General features: G+C 45.5%; 1 protein-coding gene across 1 annotated transcript in view; it reads left to right on the top strand.

Annotated features, from left to right (window-relative positions):
* LOC139225905 (putative protein MSS51 homolog, mitochondrial) overlaps nt 1–22165 on the top strand; it is a 57138-nt gene that overhangs the window by 19332 nt on the left and 15641 nt on the right. The window contains exons 2-5 of the mRNA XM_070856768.1: nt 6120–6316; nt 10227–10382; nt 11784–11908; nt 13284–13847. Of these exons, the coding sequence (XP_070712869.1) occupies nt 6144–6316; nt 10227–10382; nt 11784–11908; nt 13284–13847 (1018 nt within the window). The 5' untranslated portion in view covers nt 6120–6143. The remainder of the gene's footprint in view (nt 1–6119; nt 6317–10226; nt 10383–11783; nt 11909–13283; nt 13848–22165) is intronic.

Here is a 22165-nt window from a genome sequence, read left to right as displayed (position 1 = left end):
TTCATGAAGGGGAAATCATGGTTAACTAATTTACTGGAATTCTTTGAGGATATAACAAGCATGGTGGATAGAGGTGTACCGATGGATGTGTTGTATTTAGATTTCCAAAACGCATTCGATAAGGTGCCACACAAAAGGTTACTGAAGAAGATAAAGGTACGTGGAGTCATAGGAAATGTATTAGCATGGATAGAGAATTGGCTGGCGAACAGAAAGCAGAGAGTCGGGATAAATGAGTCCTTTTCGGGTTGGAAATCGGTGGTTAGTGGTGTGCCACAGGGATCGGTGCTGGGACCACAACTGTTTCCAATATACATAGATGACCTGGAAGAGGGGACAGAGTGTAGTGTAACAAAATTTGCAGATGGCACAAAGATTAGTGGGAAAGTGGGTTGTGTAGAGGACACAGAGAGGCTGCAAAGAGATTTAGATAGGTTAAGCGAATGGGCTAAGGTTTGGCAGATGGAATATAATGTCGGAAAATGTGAGGTCATCCACCTTGGAAAAAAAACAGTAAAAGGGAATATTATTTGAATGGGGAGAAATTACAACATGCTGCGGTGCAGAGGACCTGGGGGTCCTTGTGCATGAATCCTAAAAAGTTAGTTTGCAGGTGCAGCAGGTAATCAGGAAGACGAATGGAATGTTGGCCTTCATTGCGAGAGGGATGGAGTACAAAAGCAGGGAGGTCCTGCTGCAACTGTACAGGGTATTGGTGAGGCCGCACCTGGAGTACTGCGTGCAGTTTTGGTCACCTAACTTAAGGAAGAATATACTAGCTTTGGAGGGGGTACAGAGATGATTCACGAGGCTGATTCCAGAGATGAGGGGATTATCTTATGATGATAGATTGTGTAGACTGGGTCTTTACTCGTTGGAGTTCAGAAGGATGAGGGGTGATCTTATAGAAACATTTAAAATAATGAAAGGGATAGACAAGATAAAGGCAGAGAGGTTGTTTCCACTGGTCGGGGAGACTAGAACTAAGGGGCACAGCCTCAAAATACGGGGGAGCCTATTTAAAACCGAGTTGAGAAGGAATTTCTTCTCCCAGAGGGTTGTGAATCTGTGGAATTCTCTGCTCAGGGAAGCAGTTGAGGCTAGCTCATTGAATGTATTCAAATCACAGATAGATAGATTTTTAACCAATAAGGGAATTAAGGGTTATGGGGACCGGGCAGGTAAGTGGAGATCTTGCCATGATCTTGTTGAATGGCGGAGCAGGCTCAAGGGGCTAGATGGCCTACTCTTGTTCCTAATTCTTATGTTCTTATGTACGCAACGCCTCGATTTCAAAATTCTCATCCTTATTTTCAAATCCCTCCATGACCTCACCCCTCTCTATTTCTGTAATCTCCTCCAGTCCCACAAGCCCCCGAGATGTCCGCATTCCTCTAACTCTGCCCTCCTGAGCATCCCTGATTATAAGAGCTGGACCATTGGTGGCCGTGCCATCTTTGCCCGCTGATCTACTAAGCGCTGGAATTCCCTGCCTAAACACCTCTGCACCTCTACCTCTCTTTCCTCCTTCAAGATGTTACATAAAACATACCTCTTTGACCAAGCTTTTGGTCACCTGCGCTAATTTCTACTTATGTGGCTTGGTGTCAATTTTTATTCTTATAATACTCCCGTGAAGCGCCTTGGGATGTTTCATTACATTAAAAGCGTTATATAAATATAAGTTGTTGTTGTTGTTGAAAATTACCTATTTATCCCAACTCTCTGTTTTGTGTTAGTTAGCCATTCCTCTATCCATGCTGATGTATTACCCCAACACCATGAGCTGTTATCTTGTGTAGTAACCCTTTAGTAAGGGATATATGGTTGTATATGGTTTTAATATATTGAGCAGTTGCTCCCATTCATTAACCCACCTCTCTGGGGAGGCAAGAAGTATCTCCGTTTCTCTGCTATTTTTGTTTAATTTATCACATTTTAAACGGTCCAAAGATGGATGGATGTGAAAAGTCACCGATTCGGGAGAATATTTGGGATCAACAGTTAAGAATTTAGAAACTGAAAATGCATTTGTGTAGTTTTATAGATTTTTTTCAACTTGTTTAGATCAGTTCTGTAGAAGTAATCATAAGGAAATAGAAGAGGCCACAAACACTCAACAAATATTTCAAGGGAAGGCTTGTAACTTTTACAGACGTATGTGTGGCAAGACCTTGTACTGAATCCCCCTGTGCCCTAAAAGCCCAGTTCCCCTGTGCCCTGAGTACCTCAGTGCCCTCAATCTCACCGTTGCCTGAATTCTTCAGGTGTGGGTGAAGGCCACCTTTTTAAACATAAAAATAATCCCAATATGGTGGGTCTCGCACTTCTAACTGGAAATGTGCGCAAATTTCCCACCCACCATATTGGGGGCTTAGTAGGCCAGTTAGTGCCTGAAAAACAGATGCAGCATGGCCAAATTTATAGGCCTATCTTTTTAAATAATGATGGCACAAGTAAACCATCCAACCTTAATGCTGAGTGAATGTACGCAATGTAGGGTGCAACATGAGGCCTCAGTATGGGGGATATGTGAATAGTGTGAATAGTGGAACAAAGGAATAGAGAAAGTTGCTACTTTCTGATGAACCTGGTATTAGCTGTTCACTTCGAGCTTTGAACAGTCTCCAGGACTCCGCACCAACCTGACTCCGTTATATCAACACGTGTGTGGAGCACCAGCCAAATATTACTGAGTCATGGAAATACTTAGTAGCATCAAACACAATCCAGCATCTCAATGTGTTTACAAGAGCATTATCTTATAGCCATGCAAATATTTTCCATGAGTTCTTATTCAAGATTAGTACTAAAGTGTCCAAACTCATGATGCTTTGTGCTTGACACACTGCTAGTTGTATCTCAGTGGGTAGCACTCTCGTCTCTGAGTCAAAAAGTTGTGGCTTCAAGTCCCACTCCGGAGATTTGAGCACAAAACCTCGGCTGACACTCCAGTGCCTTTCTGAGGGAGTGCTGCACTGTCGGAGGTGCCGTCTTTCCTCAGGTGAACATAAAAAATGCCATGGCACTATTTTGAAGAAGAGCAGGGGAGTTCTCCCCGGTGTCCTGGCTAATAATTATCCCTCAATCAACATCACTAAAACAGATTATCTGGTCATTATCTCATTGCTGCCTGTGGGAGCTTGCTGTGCACAAATTGGCTAATGCGTTTTCTACAATACAACAGTGACTACATTCCAAAAGTACTTCATTGGCTGTAAAGTGCTTTGGGACGTCCTGAGGTCGTGAAAGCGCTATATAAATGCAAGTTCTTTCCATGTCAGTGATTCTTCCTGCGCTGACTTCATTCTAGTCTACCCTCAGTCAATAAGTGATGGTGCAAACTGTATTTCTGAAAATAAACTGATACTTTCTTTGTTTTATTTGGTATGTTTAACACTGGTGGAAATTACCTTTACTGGCTGGAATCCGAACAGCTTATAGTTTGTTGAACTGATACCTGGGGCAATTTAAAACTAAGCAACCACAGGCACCAGTATAGCTGGGGAAATGCTTGAAAGGTGCAAATGATTATTGTTTCTTTTCCTCCTTGTCTCTAATGGCAGTTGGTCATTATCCCGTCATTCACACCCTATCTTGACTAATGTTTTCTAACTCTCGGCATTACCATTTGAATTTGGGCCATTATCCCTTTTGTCTCTCTAATCTCTCCTGTCTTCCAAACTATCACAGCCCTTCCCTTTTGTTCTTTCTTCTTTCCCTTCCCCCTTTCAGTGTTTGTTAAGAATCTGTTCTTTCCGACACTCCAGTTCTGACGAAGGGTCATCGACCCGAAACGTTAACTCTGCTTCCTCTCCACAGATACGGTCTGACCTGCTGAGATTTCCAGCATTTTCTGTTTTTATTCCAGATTCCAGCATCCGCAGTATTTTGCTTTTGTAAATCATTATTGTCCGGGTTGAACTGTAAGATATCAGGGGTGTGCACGAAGAGGCCCGGAGTTTCCTCGAGGGCGCAGTCGGAAAATTGTGCCCAAAATGTGCCCGACACTCTGCCTATCTGGCCGAGGTAAAATTATGCTAAGGTTCTGCGCAAACTCATTGACATAAGCCTGAACGTAAAATATCCCAGGAATCGGGGCAATCAAACAGCGTAATAGAATGGAATCAATTTGTGACGGGAACAATGCAACCTCAAGGTGCTTGGGGTGAGGGTGATATAAAAGGTGAGGGGAAAAAATCCCCTTCAGAGCAAGGCTGAAGACCACAAGGTAAGCATCACTTCTCCCTGTCCTGTAAACTCTCTCAAACTTTACACGGTAATGGATTTAAATTGCTCTGTAAAGAGTCTGAAAGTATTTGTAACCTCCATTTCCTGCAGGTAAGTGTTATTGAGAGAGGGGCAAGAGGGCCTTTGAGATTGCGGATGAGGACCTTCAGTCCCTCCTCGATAAGGTCGAGGTAGGGTCGGGGAGCCTGGTCGCCTCAGTAGGCTTCTGTCCGTGGTGATCAATATTTGTTTATACAGCTACACTGCACAAAGTATTCACAGGCGCACTTTAAATCACCATTTCACATTAGCATCCTAGTGACGTATATGTGTAATTCTCTCAACTCCAGCTATGTTATCAACTTGCAAGGGAAGATTTTTTCTTTACAAGGATGGGGGGTGCGGGGGAAGATGACACGGCATTCAGGAGTTCCAATGCACTAAGTCACGGAGTGGTGGGATTGAAGTTTGTGCCTACGATTTAGCTACCAGTCTTGGTCTCCTGTCATGGGGACGTGCTGAGGGGAGTCTAACACTATGCCACCCTTTCCCCCACAGCTCAGAAAGGGAAATTCCAAGGAGAGGCTTTCTCAGTTACTCTTATTCCTATTGAACAGTCATAGAGGTTATATAACCCGCCTTTCATGGGTGGAGTTCAACATTTCCTTTAAGCTATGAGGCGTGCAGCACTCTGAAGGTCCCACACAGCCACTAAGCCGGCTTTTAAATAGAAAAATCGCGCATGCTCAGAATTTTGAATGGCCTGCGAAGCCCCTTAAAGGGGCGGCGTGGGCCAAAAAAAAAATTACAGGGAGCATTGGTAGAGTAACCTCAGATAAAAACAGAAAATGCTGGAAATACTCAGCAGGTCAGACATCATCTGTGAAGAGAGAAACAGAGTTAACATTTCAAGTCAATAACCTTTTGTCAGAACTCAGTTCTGTTTCTCCAGCATCCGCAATATTTCGCTTTAGTATTTGAGTTACCTCAGACTGTTTTTTGTGAGGTGTGCCTGGAAATTTCTAAAGGAGAAACAAGGATACTCAAAGCTGTGTTTTCAAACTTCTGTTTTGGAGAATTTTGTGCTGCTGCAGAGCGCATAGTATTCACGGGTGAGGTGAGTGCTGTAAAACAGGCACACACTTGTTAAGTAAGGGATATTGAACCAAGGCAGGTAGATGGAGTTAAGATACAGATCTAATTGAGTGGCAGAACAGGCTCGAGGGGCTGAATGGCCTATTCTTCTTCCTATGTTATATGTAAGCATCAGAGTCTTAAGCAAGGTACATCATGGTTAAGTAAATGCCCCAACTGTAATGTATGTACATAAGTTCTGCCCACTACCAGAGGGCACTATCGTTGGAGGTTCTAGGGTCATAGGTACACTTGTGCTGGGCCCGGTATATAAGCTGGACTTCACGTTTGTATTGTCTTTTCTGGAAGCCATTAAAGGCTGACCAGGACTGACCTGGTCACTGGCTCACAGTACGGAGTTCATTGTATCATTTCATACACCATACCAACAACGTACCTCTGTGTCACCCTTGGAAGGGCTCCCACTTTCGCACCTGTATTTCCCACCCCAGTTATCCTGTGGCCTTTGAGTGAAAGTGCCAATTTTGTCAAATTGGGGGCATTTTATTTTTGCTTATGCCCAGTCGGAAGTGAATTGAGATGACACAAAATAATGTGACATTTTCTTTACATCAACAACAACTTGCATTTATATAGCACCTTTAACATAGTAAAAGGCCCCGAGGTGCTTTGCAGGAGGGTTATCAGACAAATTTTGACATCGACCCACATAAGGAGATATTAGGACAGGTGATCAAAAGCTTGGTCAAAGAAATATCTTTAATAGTAATATCTTTAACCAATGTTTTTCACAGGTTTACCAGAGAGAGACAAGCACCATGTCGCAACCTAAAGACATAGACAAACTTTCTACGAAGGAGAAGGGCGATGCCCCTAGTACTACCGGTGTCTATACAGATACACTTGGGTTTGTTTCTATGGACAGCAATGTCCCAGGACTCTCCAAGGTTATCCTGCAGAAGTTAAATATGCAAAACTACGATGATTACAGGTAAACAGCCCTTTCTTTAGCTTCACATGTAATTTAAAATAAAAGTTTGGTGATTTTTTTTTGACTTTTGTTTTCTCATCTCGATGAACCTTCCCTTAGCTTTTTCTGCATTGGTTGTGCTTCTTCTCACAGTGGATTTTTTCAATTACGTTTTAAATGTTCTCTGTATAATTCTGATTCATATCCTTAACGGTGATCCCTTCCTGTGGAGCTTCAGCCATAACAAGCATCATGCTCAGGGGCTTCGAGTTCTGTCTCACCGACGGACTGGGTTGCTAGGAGGGGTGCACCAGTGCCCTGGGGTGACTCATCATCCAGGCCTCCTCCCTTCTGGGAAATGCTGATCCTGCCTCCCACTTCCTCCCATGTCATGGAGTCTTTACTTTGAATCGATGATTCAGCCATCTGGCACTTACAGACGACAATCCTGTCTGCTCGCCAGCCCTCCAGGATCGCTCTGGTATCTCTAGAAATTAAAAATTAATCTCCCGGGATAAAAGCAGAAAATGCTGGAAATACTCAGCGGGTCAGGCAGCATCTGCGGAGAGAGAAACAGAGTTAACGTTTCAGGTCGATGGCCAGAACTCGAAGGCATTGAACAGGTTTTAAGCAAGTGCAGAAGCCGGGACCGAGCCTGGGGTGGGGGACAGTGGTTGCGGGGGAGGAAAGAACGAAAGGGAAGGTCTGTGATGGGTGGAGGGCAGGAGAGATTAAATGACAAAAGGGATGATGGTGAAAGGGGGTGGTCATGGGACAACTAAAGGAACAAAAGATGGGTCTCGAGGAGCTGTAAATGATCACAACAGAATCATTACTAATAGCTGTTGTCTCAATAAAAAGGCCACAGTGGTTGCACATGGCAGCACATGGCATTGAGCATGGATCTCAGGAAGCTGTGAGAGCAGTGGTAGGAGGAACACTGTTAAGTTTCTAACTTTTTCTAGTTCTGATGAAGGGTCATCGACCTGAAACGTTAGCTCTCTCTCTCCACAGATGCTGCCTGACCTGCTGAGTATTTCCAGCATTTTCTGTTTTTATTTCAGATTCCAGCATCTGCAGTGTTTTGCTTTTGTTGTACGCAGTTGATTGATGCTGTGCTTACATTTGAGAGGTGCTTCTTCTTGAAGTGTCTCTGTAACCGTCTTGGCTGCAGTCCTGTGGAATTCTCTCATTTTACATTGCAGGTCACCGGTGGTGACACAGTTAGCCAGCCTATGTTTTTTAAATTCATTCTCGATATTTGGGCATTGCTGACAAGGCTGACATTTATTGCCCATCCCTAGTTGTCCTTGAGAAAGTGGTGGTGAGCTGCCGCCTTGAACCACTGCAGCCCGTGTGGTGAAGGTACTCCCAAAGCGCTGTTTCTTCGCAAGTTCATGGACTTTGACCCAATGACAATTAAGTCAGGATGGTGTGTGACTTGGAGGGTAACTTGGCAGTAGTGGTGTTCCCATGCACTTTCTGTCCTTGTCCTTCTGGAAGGTGGAAGTTGCAGGTTTGCGAGATGCTCTCGAAGAAGCCTTGGCGAGTTGCTGCAGTACATCCTGTGGATACTACATGCTGCAGCCATGGTGGAGGAAGTAGCCTCTGAGTCAGAAGGTTCAGGGTTCAATAGAATTATAGAAATTTACAGCACGGAAGGAGGCCATTTCGGCCCATCGTGTCTGCGCCGGCCGACCAAGAGCTATCCAGCCTTACCCCACTTTCAAGCTCCTGGTCCATAGCCCTGTAGGTTACGGCACTTTAAGTGCACATCCAAGTATCTTTTAAATGTGAAGAGGGTTCCTACCTCTACCACCCTTTCAGGCAGTGAGTTCCAGACCCCCACAACCCTCTGGGTGAACAAATTTCCCCTCATATCTCCTCTAAACCTCCCCCCAATTACTTTAAATCTATGCCCTCTGGTTGTTAACCCCTCTGCCAAGGGAAACAGGTCCTTCCTATCCACTCTATCCAGGCCCCTCATAATTTTATACACCTCAATCAGGTCTCCCCTCAGCCTCCTCTGTTCCAAAGAAAACAGACCCAGCATTTCCAATCTTTCCTCATAGCCAAAATTCTCCAGTCTAAGCAACATTCTTGTAAATCTCTTCTGCACCCTTTCCAGTGTAATCTCATCTTTCCTGTAATATGGTAACCAGAACTGTACATAGTACTCCAGCTGTGGCCTAACCAGTGTTTTATACAGTTCAAGCATAACCTCCCTGCTCTTGTATTCCATGCCTCGACTAATAAAGACAAGTATTCCATATGCCTTCTTAACCACCTTATCTACCTGGCCTGCTACCTTCAGGGATCTGTGGACCTGCACTCCAAGGTCACTTTGTTCCTCTACACTTTTCAGTGTCGTACCATTTAATGTGTATTCCCTTGCCTTGTTTGACCTCCCAAATGCATTCTCACACTTCTCTGGATTAAATTCCATTTGCCACCGTTCTGCCCAGCTGACCAGTACATTGATATCTTCCTGCAGTCCGCAGCTTTCTTCTTCATTATCAACCACACAGCCGATTTAATATCCTCTGCAAACTTCTTAATCATACCCCCAACATTTAAGTCCAAGTCATTGATATATACCACCAAAAGCAAGGGAACCAGCACTGAGCCCTGTGGAATCCCACTGGATACAGCCTTCCAATCACAAAAACACCCATTACCTTTTGCTTCCTGCCTCTGAGCCAATTTTGCCACTTTGCCCTGGATTCCATGGGCTATTACTTTCTTGACCAGTCTGCCATGTGGGACCTTATCAAAAGCTTTGCTAAAATTCAAATACACAACATCATACGCATTGCCCTCATTGACCTTCCTGGTTACCTCCTCAAAAAATTCAATCAAGTTAGTCAGACACTACCTTCCCTTAACAAATCCATGCTGACTGTCCTTGATTAATCCATGTCTTTCCAACTTAAGGTTTATCCTGTCCCTCAGGATTTTTTCCATTTTAATTTTCCCACCACCGAGGTTAAGCTGACTGGCCTGTAATTACTCGGTCTATCCCTTTCTCCCTTTTTAAACAAAGGTACAACATTAGCAGTCCTCCAGTCCACTGGCACCACACCTGTAGCCAGAGAGGATTGGAAAGTGATGGTCAAAGCCTCTGCTATTTCCTCTTTTGCTTCTCTTAACAGGCTGGGATACATTTCATCCGGGCTTGGGGATTTAACCACTTTCAAAGCTGTTCAGTCCCTTAATACTTCCTTTCTCACTATGTTTAACTCATCTAATATTTCACACACCTCCTCCCTCGTCGCAAAGTCTGCATCGCCCCTCTCTTTTGTGAAAACGGATGCAAAGTATTCATTAAGAATCCTATTCGCGTCTTCCGCCTCCACACACACATTTCCTTTATGGCCTCTAATTAGGCCACACTCTTTCTCTAGTTATCCTCTTGCTTTAATGTACCAAGTCGCAGTCCAAAGCATTAAGCACATAATCCAGACTGACAGTTCAGTGCAGTACTGAAGGAGTGCTGCCCTGTTGGAGATGCTGTCTTTCAGATGAAATGTTAAACCGAGGCCCTGTCTACCCTCTCCAGTTAGCATAAAAGATCCCATGGTGCTATGCTTAGAAGGTAGGAGAGCAGAGGAGAGTCCCTGGCGTCCTGGCCAATGCTTATCGTACAAATGCTGAAGTCGAATGTAACTTGATCTTGGTGATCATGTGACGATTCAAGCTTTGGTGTTCTGGCCACTGTTGTCAACTGAACCCTGTAGAAAATGGCAGTGTTATTATTCACTCCCTATCCAATTTGAAATATACTGTATCCTGGAAATTGTTCTGAGGAAAACCTTGTGCTTGCGATTGGCTTTGATGCAGTGAGTTGATGTTTGGGTTGTTGCTGCCATCTGGCTGGTGAGAGGTTTCTATTCAAAAAAGCTCCACGGTTTTTGAAATTCTGTTGGTACAGAGCAGCTTTGGAGGGAAGGAAACGTGCATCGGATTTTGGAATCCGTACTTACCAGGAGATGTTTCAGAAGATGGAGGACACATTCAAATTCTGCGCCGAGTGCAAGAAGCTTCCGGAAGCTCTGCCAGATCCCAGAGCTCTTCGGCGCTGCAAAAGGTAAGTGACAGCAATTTAAGGAAAAATGAATTCCATTGAGTGGCTCAGGTCAGTACATCGACTGACTGGTAACATGCAGGTTCTCTCTCTCCCTCTCTCGAGCTTTTCCCCCATCAGCAAGTTCCCAATCACAAAGTGGGACTAGCTGAAATGCTCTTGCAGAGAGCCGGCATGGGCTCGACGGGCCGAATGGCCTCTTTCTGTGCTGTAACCATTCTATAACTCTGATAATTGGAAGTGTGACACTGCCCTTGAAATTGGAAGGTGGATCATCTGCTCCTTGTGACCAGTTCAGAGCAGTAGAAGTTGAGGCAAAGGTATTTTCCCCCCTCAATCTGAGAATGGAAGATACTATGGAGAGACCTGTGGAAGCAAGAAAAAAAATAAACTTCCAAAAGGGGAGAGGAAATCATGTTTACTTATCTGTCTCCATAATGGTAATCTGTGAATCATAGCAAAATATTGACAAGAAAATTACTGACTCTAAAGACGTTGCATTTACTCACCAGAAGAATCCTTTACCATTTCGGCCCTGAAATTCTGTGCGGATTTCTCCCAATCACCACCATAACTAACGGAATTCTCAGAGAAACGATATCCATGGTGACCTGTTTGCATCATTTCTCTTGGGATTCTGCTGGGCCTCCTGCTGGAGTTTTTTAATTGCATCACTTACACAATAAAACCTCTTCTTAAAATGGATACTTTCCATTTACTTGTTGGAAAGTGTATCTACATTAGGTGAGGACCGGGATCAGCTCCATTGTGATGTCCCCCCATGGTCCAGTAAACTGTCTGCACTTGCTCGCTCGGCTCACACACTAATTTACATATGTAAGGGGCCTGCTTTAGGTGGCCGCCAGAGATGTCTGAAAAATAGACCGACCCAATATCGGGTTAGATGTCTTTCAGGCATTGGGTTGGTCTACAAAATTGGCTCTCATTGCACCTGTTTTACGCCAGTAACATAGGCACAAGGTCCAATTTCTGCTCTAAACTTTGCTCCTGTGCTTCGAGACCGATAATAATTAATACGTTAAATTTCTTCTACAGTACGAATTGGGAACCAGCAAGTTGGCTTGTCAATCTGGTTAGGACAAAGCTGGGTACATAGGTACATAGAATAACCAATTGGTGCAGTGAACTGCTATGAAAGAAAGACTTGCATTTATATAGTGCCTTTCATGACCACCAGACGTCTCAAAGCACTTTACAGCCAATATAGTCCCCGTTATGGCTCTAATACACAGTATATCGATATTATTTTAAAATCCTAATTTGGCACAGAGAATGTACGATTTAGCACGGGGGTTAGTTTGTTGTGAAAACTGGAAACATTGTATTTCTGCAAAGTTAATGGAAAATTGCAAATGACACCCATGTGACCATTTGGAATTGCAGATGTCAAAATGTCTATTACTGCGGAAAGGAATGCCAACGAGTGAACTGGCCAGTGCACAAGAAGTTATGCAAGAAACTAAAATCAGCCGCGATAGACAGACTGGTTGAGTGGCTGGTGTTCACAGGTACTGAAAAGTCTGTTCAGCATTGTTAGAATTTTTATCACGAGCACTAATCGCTTTCCATGCATAAATCAGGCTCGAAATGTGCGTTTAATTTCTGCCAGCATTTCAATGTTAGGTAGGTAGCACATTCTGATTGCTTGGCTCTGAATCTCCTAGAACATTGGCAAAGGAGCAGGAGGGGAGATGAAGAGATTTTTTTTATGCAGCGAGTTGTTATGATCTGGAATGCACTGCCTGAAAGAGTGTTGGAAGCAGATTCAATAGGAACTTTCAAAAGGAGAATTGGATAAATATTTGGAAAGGAAAGCAAAAAGAAAATAGCAACATCCAGCCCGCATGGAAAAAAATATTTCCATGAATAACAGAAACAAATGGAATGAGTCCATGTCTCTTCTGGTGTGTAATCCCAGAAGTGGTAGGCCAATAAATCGGCTCCGAAAGCATTTTCTACCATCTGCCATTGGAATGACATCAGTTCCCCAATTTAACTCCAGTGGGAAATCTGAGCTTAGGTACTTGCTGTGTAGGGAATTCAGGCCGTCGGGGTAGAGGATGAAGCAAAATGAAAATAATTCCCCGGGGAAGGGAAAATCAGAGGGTGAGTCAGTCTGTACTACCTCCGCACAGCTAGTTTAAGAGAAAAGAAGAAAGACTTGCATTTATATAGCGCCTTTCACGACCACTGGATGTCTCTCAGTGCTTTACACCCAATGAAATACTTTTGGAATGTAATCACTGTTGTAAAGTAGGAAACGCAGCAGCCAATTTGCACACAACAAACTCCCACAAGCAGCAATGTTATAATGACCAGATAATCTGTTTTTGTTATGTTGATTGAGGGATAAATATTGGCCAGGACACCGGGGATAACTTCCCTGCTCTTCTTCGAAACAGTGCCATGGGAACTTTTACATCCACCTGAGAGGGCAGACGGGATCTCGGTTTAATGTCACATCTGAAAGACGGCATCTCCGACCGTGCTCCCTCAGCACTGCACTGGAGTGTCAGCCTAGATTTATATGCTCAAGTCCCTGGAGTGGCTAGATTAGCAGAAGCCTGGCATCATAGGAACAGGAGTAGGCCGTTCAGCCCCTCGAGCCTGTTCCACCTTTCAATTAGATTGTGGCTGATTTTTATTTTAACTCCATTGTTAAGTTGCTTACCTGTCCTGTTGGGAGGAGATTGATGGGTGGGACTGGGAGAGCCTTTTGGAAAAAGTGAGCCCGATCAGTAACCTGGATGGAGCTCATGAATCGGAACTGTTTGCTCATTCGTAAAAGCCCAGCTCCTCATGAGTACTTGCCAAAACCCAATGGTCCTTTTGTTTGTTTTAAGCCATGTGATTAAATGTTGTTCTATGTCATTTACTCTCCAGGTGACATCCCTTTTCCCAGTGGAAACTGGACGAAAGCTGTATCTGAGGTGAAAGGTTGGGATGATTGGTTCTTGATACAAGAGGACCTTGATGCCAAACTAAATACTATTCTGAACTGTAAGTACATGAACATACTGTGGGAAAATGCAGGAAAACCACAGCCTGAAAATGACGAGCTTTTGGAATCCATCAAACGGGTGACCATCGACTTTCAGGCAAGGCCGGTTACTATTGGATTAGCTCTTCACAGTTTTGGCATTAACCCATTAGAAAAGCCCATCACCATTCATGTCGTTGGTGCCTCTCATACTGAGACCCTTAATGCCAAACTCACAGATTATGATGAGCTTGCCCATATGTTTCCAGGCAACGAAGGAATTGAGGTTGTCATGATTGGGCCTGAGGTGGTAGCAGGGCCAACTGTTAGGCCTCCCTTGCAATTTTGTGCTGGCAGAAGACGGGTGTACCTGAGTGGCTGGAAGGGGCTGTACCACATATATTGGGAGACCATGGTGGAGTCGGAGCAAGCTGCTCGGCCTAGTTTGGTGATAGGATTTCATCCAGGTGAGCTGAAACATCTTCCAACTAGAAGTTACTCCATTAAAAGAACACTGTCTTCTTGAAAAATAACCATTTTTGTTTTCATTTGTTTATAAATACCGATCCTGTAACATGCATTAACACATCTCTATGTGTAACATACTTTTGGTAACAGTGATGAGATGCAATCCAACCTCCCCAAACAAGAAAAGATTTGCCAATCATTTTTTCCAGAGACCATGGCCCTTTAAGAAATCGGACCCTGAAATTCCAATGGCTGCTGCCAGTCTCCTGTCGTAACTTTGGCGGGAGATGAGCGAAAATCCCAGAGAACGACACAGGGTTCCCGCTGAAGTTATGGGAGCCTGGGAGAACCTTTGAGGAATTTCAAAGTCCATCTGTCTTAAAAATAATTTACCCTAATAGCTTGGTGCAGTGCTGACGGGCATGGGAATTCAGAAATTCTGTTCAGTAGCCACTCTTCATGCTCCTCCCAGTTACAAAGAAAGCGAAAGAAAGAACTTGCATTTATATAGCGCCTTTCAAACCTCAGTACACCCCAAAGTGCTTTACAGTCACTGAATAGCTTTTGAAGTGTAGTCACTGTTGTAATGTAGGAAATACGGCAGCCAATTTGTGCACAGCACAGAGGGACAGAGGTTGGCCAGGATACCGGGGAGAACCCCCCTACTCTTCTTCAAAATAGTGCCATGGAATCTTTTATGTCCACCTGAGGGAGCAGATAGGGCCTCGGGTTAATGTCTCATCTAAAAGACGGCACCTCCAACAGTGCAGCACTCCATTGGAGTGTCAGCCTAGACCTTATGCTTAAATCTCTGGAGTGTGGCTTGAACCCACAACCTTCTGACTCTGAGGCAAGAGTGCTACCCACTGAACCATGGCTGACACCAATGCACAAAATGGTATTGTCAGAACCATGAGAGCATGGTGTCCTTTAGATGAGGATGGTGCATGGCACGGGGAAACGATGAGAATGATTAGGGAATTGGGCGGTGCAGTGGGGTAGACACTGCCCTTTCAGCCCTGGGACCTGATTTCAGCCCAGCCCTGCATGGTGGGCTGAATGTCGTTCTCTTGTGAAAGAACTTTGGGAAATCTTTATCCAGTTCCCAGCACCGATGGGTCCACAGTACAAGTTGTCCCCAGTTTGTTGCATTTGAAATGGATAATGAAGGTTCTACAGGGTTAGCAATGCGAGAATATTGTGTTACGCAACAGTGAATCCCTCTATTCCTCATCGGGCTGCTAATGTTGTCCTGAAAGTGTCCTTCAAGGGAAGATGATCTGACCTGAGAACTGAGACACAGCAGCTATCAACTTACAGCGGACTAAGATCTGTGTGGCTTGCAATGCAGAAATTCATGCTTGACATTCAGTGCACTCCCTTACCCAAGATGACAGCAACTGCCTCACAGTCTCTGAGAAGAGTCACACACAGACAAATCTGAAAACATAGATGTAAAGGAAAACCGCCAATGATGGAAATCTGCGATTAAAAACGAAAATGCTGGTGGTGCGTTGCATGTCAGTCAGTATCTGAAAGAGAATAGATTGATATTTTATGAAAGGCATTTCACCAGCCTAACTGTGCGCATTCTGATGAAAGATCATCCTTGCTATCTTTGTGAAATGGCTTGCCTTCCAGAACTTTCCATTTTTACATATCAATATGAAGTATCAGTTTGATGCCTCAAAGAATTGATCTTCAGTAACAGACCTGAATGTTTTCTTCATTGATTTCTTGTGATTGTTCAAATAATAAATAAATCAATATGGAATATAGAAACATAGGGCATAATATTTGTCAGTTTTGACTAAATTAATTTGCCCAGTTTCTATTTCCTATGTAGATCTTTAAATGAATATCACTGGGATATGGACCAGGAATTTCCTCTTGTCCTGATGTCATAAGCTTATGTGTGTAAACGGTTTTCCTTTGCACTGCAGGTGAAGTTATGGGCGGAAGCAGTTCTGAGGGAATTCCCGGCCATTGCCCTCTTCAAACACTTCTTAAAAAAAAAACATATTTCTTTCCAGTTTTCGTGGTGTCCTGGCCAATATTTATCCCTCAACCAGCATCACGTTGTTGTTTAAGGGACCTTGCTGTACGCAAATTGGCTGTCGCTTTTTCCACATTACAGCAGTGACTACACTTCAAAACTTAATTGGCTGTAAAGCGCTTTGGAACATCCTGAGATCATGAAAGGCACTATATAAATGCAAGGTCGTTCTTTTCTTTCTATTTGTTTCGGAAGGTTCTTGAGCATACTGGTGATTTTCTGCATGTGCTTCAGACTCCTGACTGACTAAATGAAAGAAGGGGGCTGCCAGCTGGCCGGTATTCTGCCAAAGTGGTCCTTCCACATGTGAGAGCCCAGAAAGTAAGCGTTGGCAGGCTGCTGCAACATATCTAGGCCTCCCGGGTGGCCTTGGTGAATCCAGCAATTTTACTGCGGCTTTGTTGCTGGCTGCCTGACACATGCGTCAGCAATTGGTTACAGCATCATAGCACAAACCTGTTGTGTATCTGTAAAGCATGCACCCCCATGTTCTGCCACCAGGGAGCGCAGCCCCTGAAGTCCCAAGGGATCCCAGCATCCCTTGGGAGCACTGTATATAAGCCGCCCCTAAGGCCTGTTCCTCACTCTGGAGTGTCTTAATAAAGACTGAGGTCACTGTTACTTTAACCTCCCTGTGTGTAGTTTCATCTGTGTTAGGAACACAACAACTGGCGACGAGTACGAGAATTCAACTCAAAGATGCAGCAAACTGTGGGCATCCTGGAGAAGTTCTCGGAGGGTGAGGACTGGGAAGCCTATGTCGAATGATTAGACCAGTACTTTGTCGCCAATGAGCTGGACGGAGAAGGAAGCGCTGCAAAAAGGTGAGTGGTCCTCCTCATGGTCTGCGGGGCACCGACCTACAGCCTCATGAAGAATCTGGCTCCGGTGAAACCCACAGATAAGTCATATGAGGAGCTGTGTACACTGGTTCGGGAGCATCTTAACCCGAGGGAGAGCGTGCTGATGGCGAGGTATCGGTTCTATACATACCAGCGATTTGAAGGTCAGGAAGTGGCGAGCAACGTCGCTGAGCTAAGGCGACTTGCAGGACAATATGAGTTTCATGGCTACCTGGAGCAAATGCTCAGAGACTTTTTTGTACTGGGCATTGGCCACGAGACCATCCTACGAAAACTTTTGACTGTAGAGATACCGACCCTCAGTAAGGCCATTGCGATAGCACAGGTGTTTATGTCCACCAGTGATAACACCAAACAAATCTCTCAGCACACAAGTACTAGCAATGTTCACAAATTAACTGGAACTGTGTTTGCGAGCAGAAATGTACAGGGCAGAAACCACGAATCTGCAACTGCCAACAGGCCTCAGGTGACCCAGATGACTCAGAGTCCGCAACAAAGGATGAATGCAAGGTAATTCACACCTTGTTGGCGTTGTAGAGGCTTCCATTCAGCCTATTCATGCCGCTTCAAAGATTATGTTGGCAAGAGCTGTGGAACAATGGGGCACCTCCAACGAGCTTGCAGATGAACTGCAAGCTCTGCAAAACCTGCTAACCACCACGTGGCAGAGGAAGATCGGTCCATGGTGGATCAAAGCAATTTCGAGCCTCAGAGAGAGGAGGCAGATGTTGAAGTACACAGGGTGCACACATTTTCAACGAAATGTCCACCTATAATGCTAAAATTAAAATTGAATGGCCTACCTGTAGCCATGGAACTGGACACTGGCGCTAGCCAATCCATCATGAGTAAAAAGATGTTTGAGAGACTGTGGTGCAACAAGGCACTCAGACAAGCCCTGAGCCCCATCCACACGAAACTGAGAACTAACACCAAGAGCTTATCACTGTCCTGGGCAGCGCCATGGTCAAGGTCACCTACAAGGGCACGGTGCAAGAACTGCCACTCTGGATTGTCCCGGGCGATGGCCCCACGCTGCTTGGAAGGAGCTGGCTGGGCAAAATCCGCTGAAACTGGGATGACATCCGAGCGCTGTCACATGTCGATGAGGCCTCATGTACCCAGGTTTTTAACAAATTTCCTTCCATGTTTGAGCCAGGCATTGGAAACTTTTGCGGGGTGAAGGTGCAGATCCACTTGGTCCCAGAGGCACGACCCATTCACCACAAGGCGCGAGCGGTACCTCACATGATGAGGGAGAGAGTGGAAATCGAGCTGGACAGGCTGCAACATGAGGGCATCATCTCGAATTCAGCGAGTGGGCCAGCCCAATTATTCCAGTACTCAAAAGTGATGGCACGGTCAGGATTTGCAGCGATTCTAATGTAACTATTAATCGTTTCTCGCTACAGGATCAATACCCGCTACCTAAAGCAGATGACCTATTTGCGACGCTGGCAGGAGGCAAGACGTTCACCAAGCTCGAGCTGACTTTGGCCTACATGACGCAGGAGCTGGAGGAGTCCTCGAAGGGCCTCACCTGCATCAACACGCATAAGGGACTGTTCATCTACAACAGATGCCCGTTTGGAATTCGGTCGGCTGCAGCGATCTTCCAGAGAAACATGGAGAGCCTACTCAAGTCGGTACCATGCATGGTGGTTTTTCAGGACGACATATTGGTCACGGGTCGGGACACCGTCGAGCATCGACAAAACCTGGAGGAGATCCTCCAGCGACTGATTGCGTAGGGCTGCGGCTGAAGAGGTCAAAATGCATCTTCATGGCAACAGAAGTAGAGTTTTTGGGGAGAAAGATCGCGGCGGACGGCATTCGGTCCACAGACGCAAAGACAGAGGCTATCATGAACGCGCCCAGGCCACAGAACATCATGGAGCTGCGGTCGTTCCTGGGACTGCTCAACTATTTTGGTAACTTCTTACCAGGGTTAAGCACCCTTTTAGAGCCCTACATGTGTTAATGTGTAAAGGTGAGAACTGGGTATGGGGAAAAAAACAAGTAATTGCTTTTGAGAAAGCCAGAAACATTTTATGCTCCAACAAGCTGCTTGTATTGTATAACCCGTGTAAAAGACTCGTGCTAGCATGTGACGCATCGTCGTATGGAGTCGGGTGTGTATTACAACAAACTAACGTTGCAGGGAAGTTGCTACCTGTCGCCTATGCTTCCAGGAGCTTGTCCAAGGCCGAGAGGGCCGACAGCATGATTGAGAAAGAGGCATTAGCATGTGTGTTCGCGGTAAAGAAAATGCATCAGTACCTGTTTGGCCTCAAATTTGAGCTGGAAACCGATCACAAGCCCTTCATATCCCTGTTCGCTGAAAACAAGGGGATAAATACTAATGCCTCAACCCGCATACAAAGGTGGGCACTCGCGCTATCAGCGTATAACTATACCATCCGCCACAGGCCAGGCACCGAGAACTGTGCGGATGCTCTCAGTCGGCTACCATTGCCCACCATGGGGGTGGAAATGGCGCAGCCTGCAAACTTGTTGATGGTCATGGAAGCGTTTGAAAATGATAAATCACCTGTCACGGCCCGCCAGATTAGGATTTGGACCAGCCAAGATCCTCTGCTGTCCCTAGTAAAAAACTGTGTACTGCATGGGAGCTGGGCCAGCATCCCAGTTGAAATGCAAGAGCTAATCAAGCCATTCTAGCAGCGAAAGGACGAGCTGTCCATTCAGGCAGACTGCCTGTTGTGGGGTAACCGCGTAGTGCTACCCAAAAAGGGCAGGGAGATGTTCATCTCGGATCTCCACAACACACACCCGGGTATAGTAATGATGAAAGCGATAGCCAGATCCCACGTGTGGTGGCCCGGTATCGACTCTGACTTAGAGTCCTGTGTATGGCAATGCAGCGTCTGTGCTCAGTTGAGCAATGCGCCCAGAGATACACCACTAAGTTTGTGGTCCTGGCCCTCCAGACCATGGTCGAGGATCCATGTCGACTATGCGGGCCCGTTTCTCGATAAAATGTTCCTGCTGGTGGTGGATGCTTTTTCAAATTGGATTGAATGTGAAATAATGTCGGGAAGCACCGCCACCACCACCATTGAAAGCCTGAGGGCCATGTTTGCCACCAACAGCCTGCCTGACATACTGGTCAGTGACAATGGGCCATGTTTCACCAGTGCCGAATTTAAAGAATTCATGACCCGCAATGGGATCAAACATGTCACCTCGGCCCCGTTTAAACCAGCCTCCAATAGGCAGGCAGAGTGGGCAGTACAAACAATCAAACAGAGCCTTAAATGAGTCACAGAAGGCTCACTCCAAACCCGCCTGTCCCGAGTACTGCTCAGCTACCGCACAAGACCCCACTCGCTCACAGGGGTACTCCCGGCTGAGCTACTCATGAAAAGAACACTTAAAACCAGACTCTCGCTGGTTCACCCCAACCTGCCTGATGAGGTAGAGAGCAGGCGGCAGCAACAAAATGTAAACGATGGTCGCGCCACTGTGTCACGGGAAATTGATCTGAATGACCCTGTGTATGTGCTAAACTATGGACATGGTCCCAAGTGGATCGCGGGCATAGTGATAGCTAAAGAAGGGAGTAGGGTGTTTGTAGTCAAATTAGACAATGGACAAATTTGCAGAAAGCACCTGGACCAAACGAGGCTGCGGTTCACAGACTGCCCTGAACAACCCACAGCAGACATCACTTTTTTCGAGCACATAACATACACCCAAAAGATCAACGATACCACGCCGGACCAGGAAATCAAACCCATCACACCCAACAGCCCAGCAAGACCAGGCTCACCCAGCAGCCCTGCAGGGCCAACAACATGCCAGTCCAGCGAGGGCACAGCCAACACACCAGAACAGACATTTGTACCGAGGCGGTCCACCAGGGAAAGAAAGGCTCCCGACCGCCTCACCTTGTAAATAGTTTTCTCTTTGACTTTGGCAGGGGGGAGTGATGTTGTGTATCTGTAAAGCATGCACTCCCATGTTCCGCCACCAGGGCGTGCATCCTCTGAAGTCCCAAGGGATCCCAGCAACCCTTGGGAGCACTGTATATAAGCCGGGCTCTAAGGCTTGTTCCTCACGCTGGAGTGTCTTAATGAAGACTGAGGTCACTGTTACTTTAACCTCCCTGTGTGGAGTCTCATCTGTGTTAGGAACACAACAAAACCAATGTAAATGCAGCTTACCTCAATCCAGGATCACAGATCCAGGACCTTCCTCATTGGAATGGTTCCGATGAGGAAGGTCCTGGATCTGTGATCCTGGATTACATGATGCATTAACCCTGGACAACCTCCTCCCACCTTTAACCCCAATCAGATTTTATGTTTGAAAGTGTTCCTTTCACAAGTAAATGAGCTTACATTTGTGCTTCTGATCTGTGAATGGCTGCAACAGATGCAGAAGTGTATAGTTATACATGAGATGCCATTCAGGTCCATAGCTCACGTAGAGCAATAAAGATATCCAGTTGACAGGCCATAATTTACTGAAGGTCTTATGTATGCAGCACACAAGAGCTTTGCAAATGGTAAAAAGGACTTAAATTTGCACGTTCGCTCTAGGCCAACATTTAGATCTGTGCCATCAATGAGCATCTAGCAAAGACGATGAAACAACTCTAAGGAAACAAATGAGACATCGAGCCATTAAGTACACAGTACGGCTGGAAACATTGAAACAGCAGCATTGCCACAGGAACTGCCTCTGTTTTCTTGAGCAACAGCAATCGCAGCTAAGATTATCTCTCCGTGCCGCAGACCAGACGGGCTGTTGAAATTTGGCACGGAATTGTCGGCTCGTGGTTGCATCACTGAAGAAAGCTGGAACGTCTGTTAGGAAGTTGGTTAGTGGCTAGGGCATTGTACTTAGAACTGGGGAAGGACCTATTGGGATAGTGTGGAATTAGAAGTGTGGATTTGGATACCATCAGATTTTTCATTGGGATTCAGAGGTCCCAAACTTTAGCCCACAGGCAGGGAGATTACCAGAAAGAAAGAAAGGCTTTGATTTATATAGCGATTTTCACAACCACAGGATGTCACAAAGCGCTTTACAGCCAATGAAGTACTTTTGAAGTGTAGTCACTTCCAAGACTGGTTTGACAAGAACGACAAAGAGATCCAGGAGCTAATAAGCCGCAAGCGCAAGTTATTTCTGAACTTAAAGCAACAACCCAATTCGGGAGCAGCAAAGCAGCTCTACAAGCGGCTGAAGGCCGAGGTCCAACAAAAAAGCCTGCAACCTAAAGATGGTGGAAGGAGACAGCACAGGAGATCTAGCAGTTGGCCGACAGCCATGATGTGCGAGGATTCTTCACCGCAGTTAAGTCCACCTCTGGCTCAAGCACCCAAGGTCCCACCCCACTGCTGGCCAAGAACGGGGAGACACTCAT

This window comes from Pristiophorus japonicus, chromosome 15 (genome assembly GCF_044704955.1).
Source record: "Pristiophorus japonicus isolate sPriJap1 chromosome 15, sPriJap1.hap1, whole genome shotgun sequence".
Taxonomy (NCBI): Eukaryota; Metazoa; Chordata; class Chondrichthyes; family Pristiophoridae; genus Pristiophorus; species Pristiophorus japonicus.
Note: the sequence above shows the minus strand (reverse complement) of the source record. Positions and strands in the feature narration are given on the sequence as shown.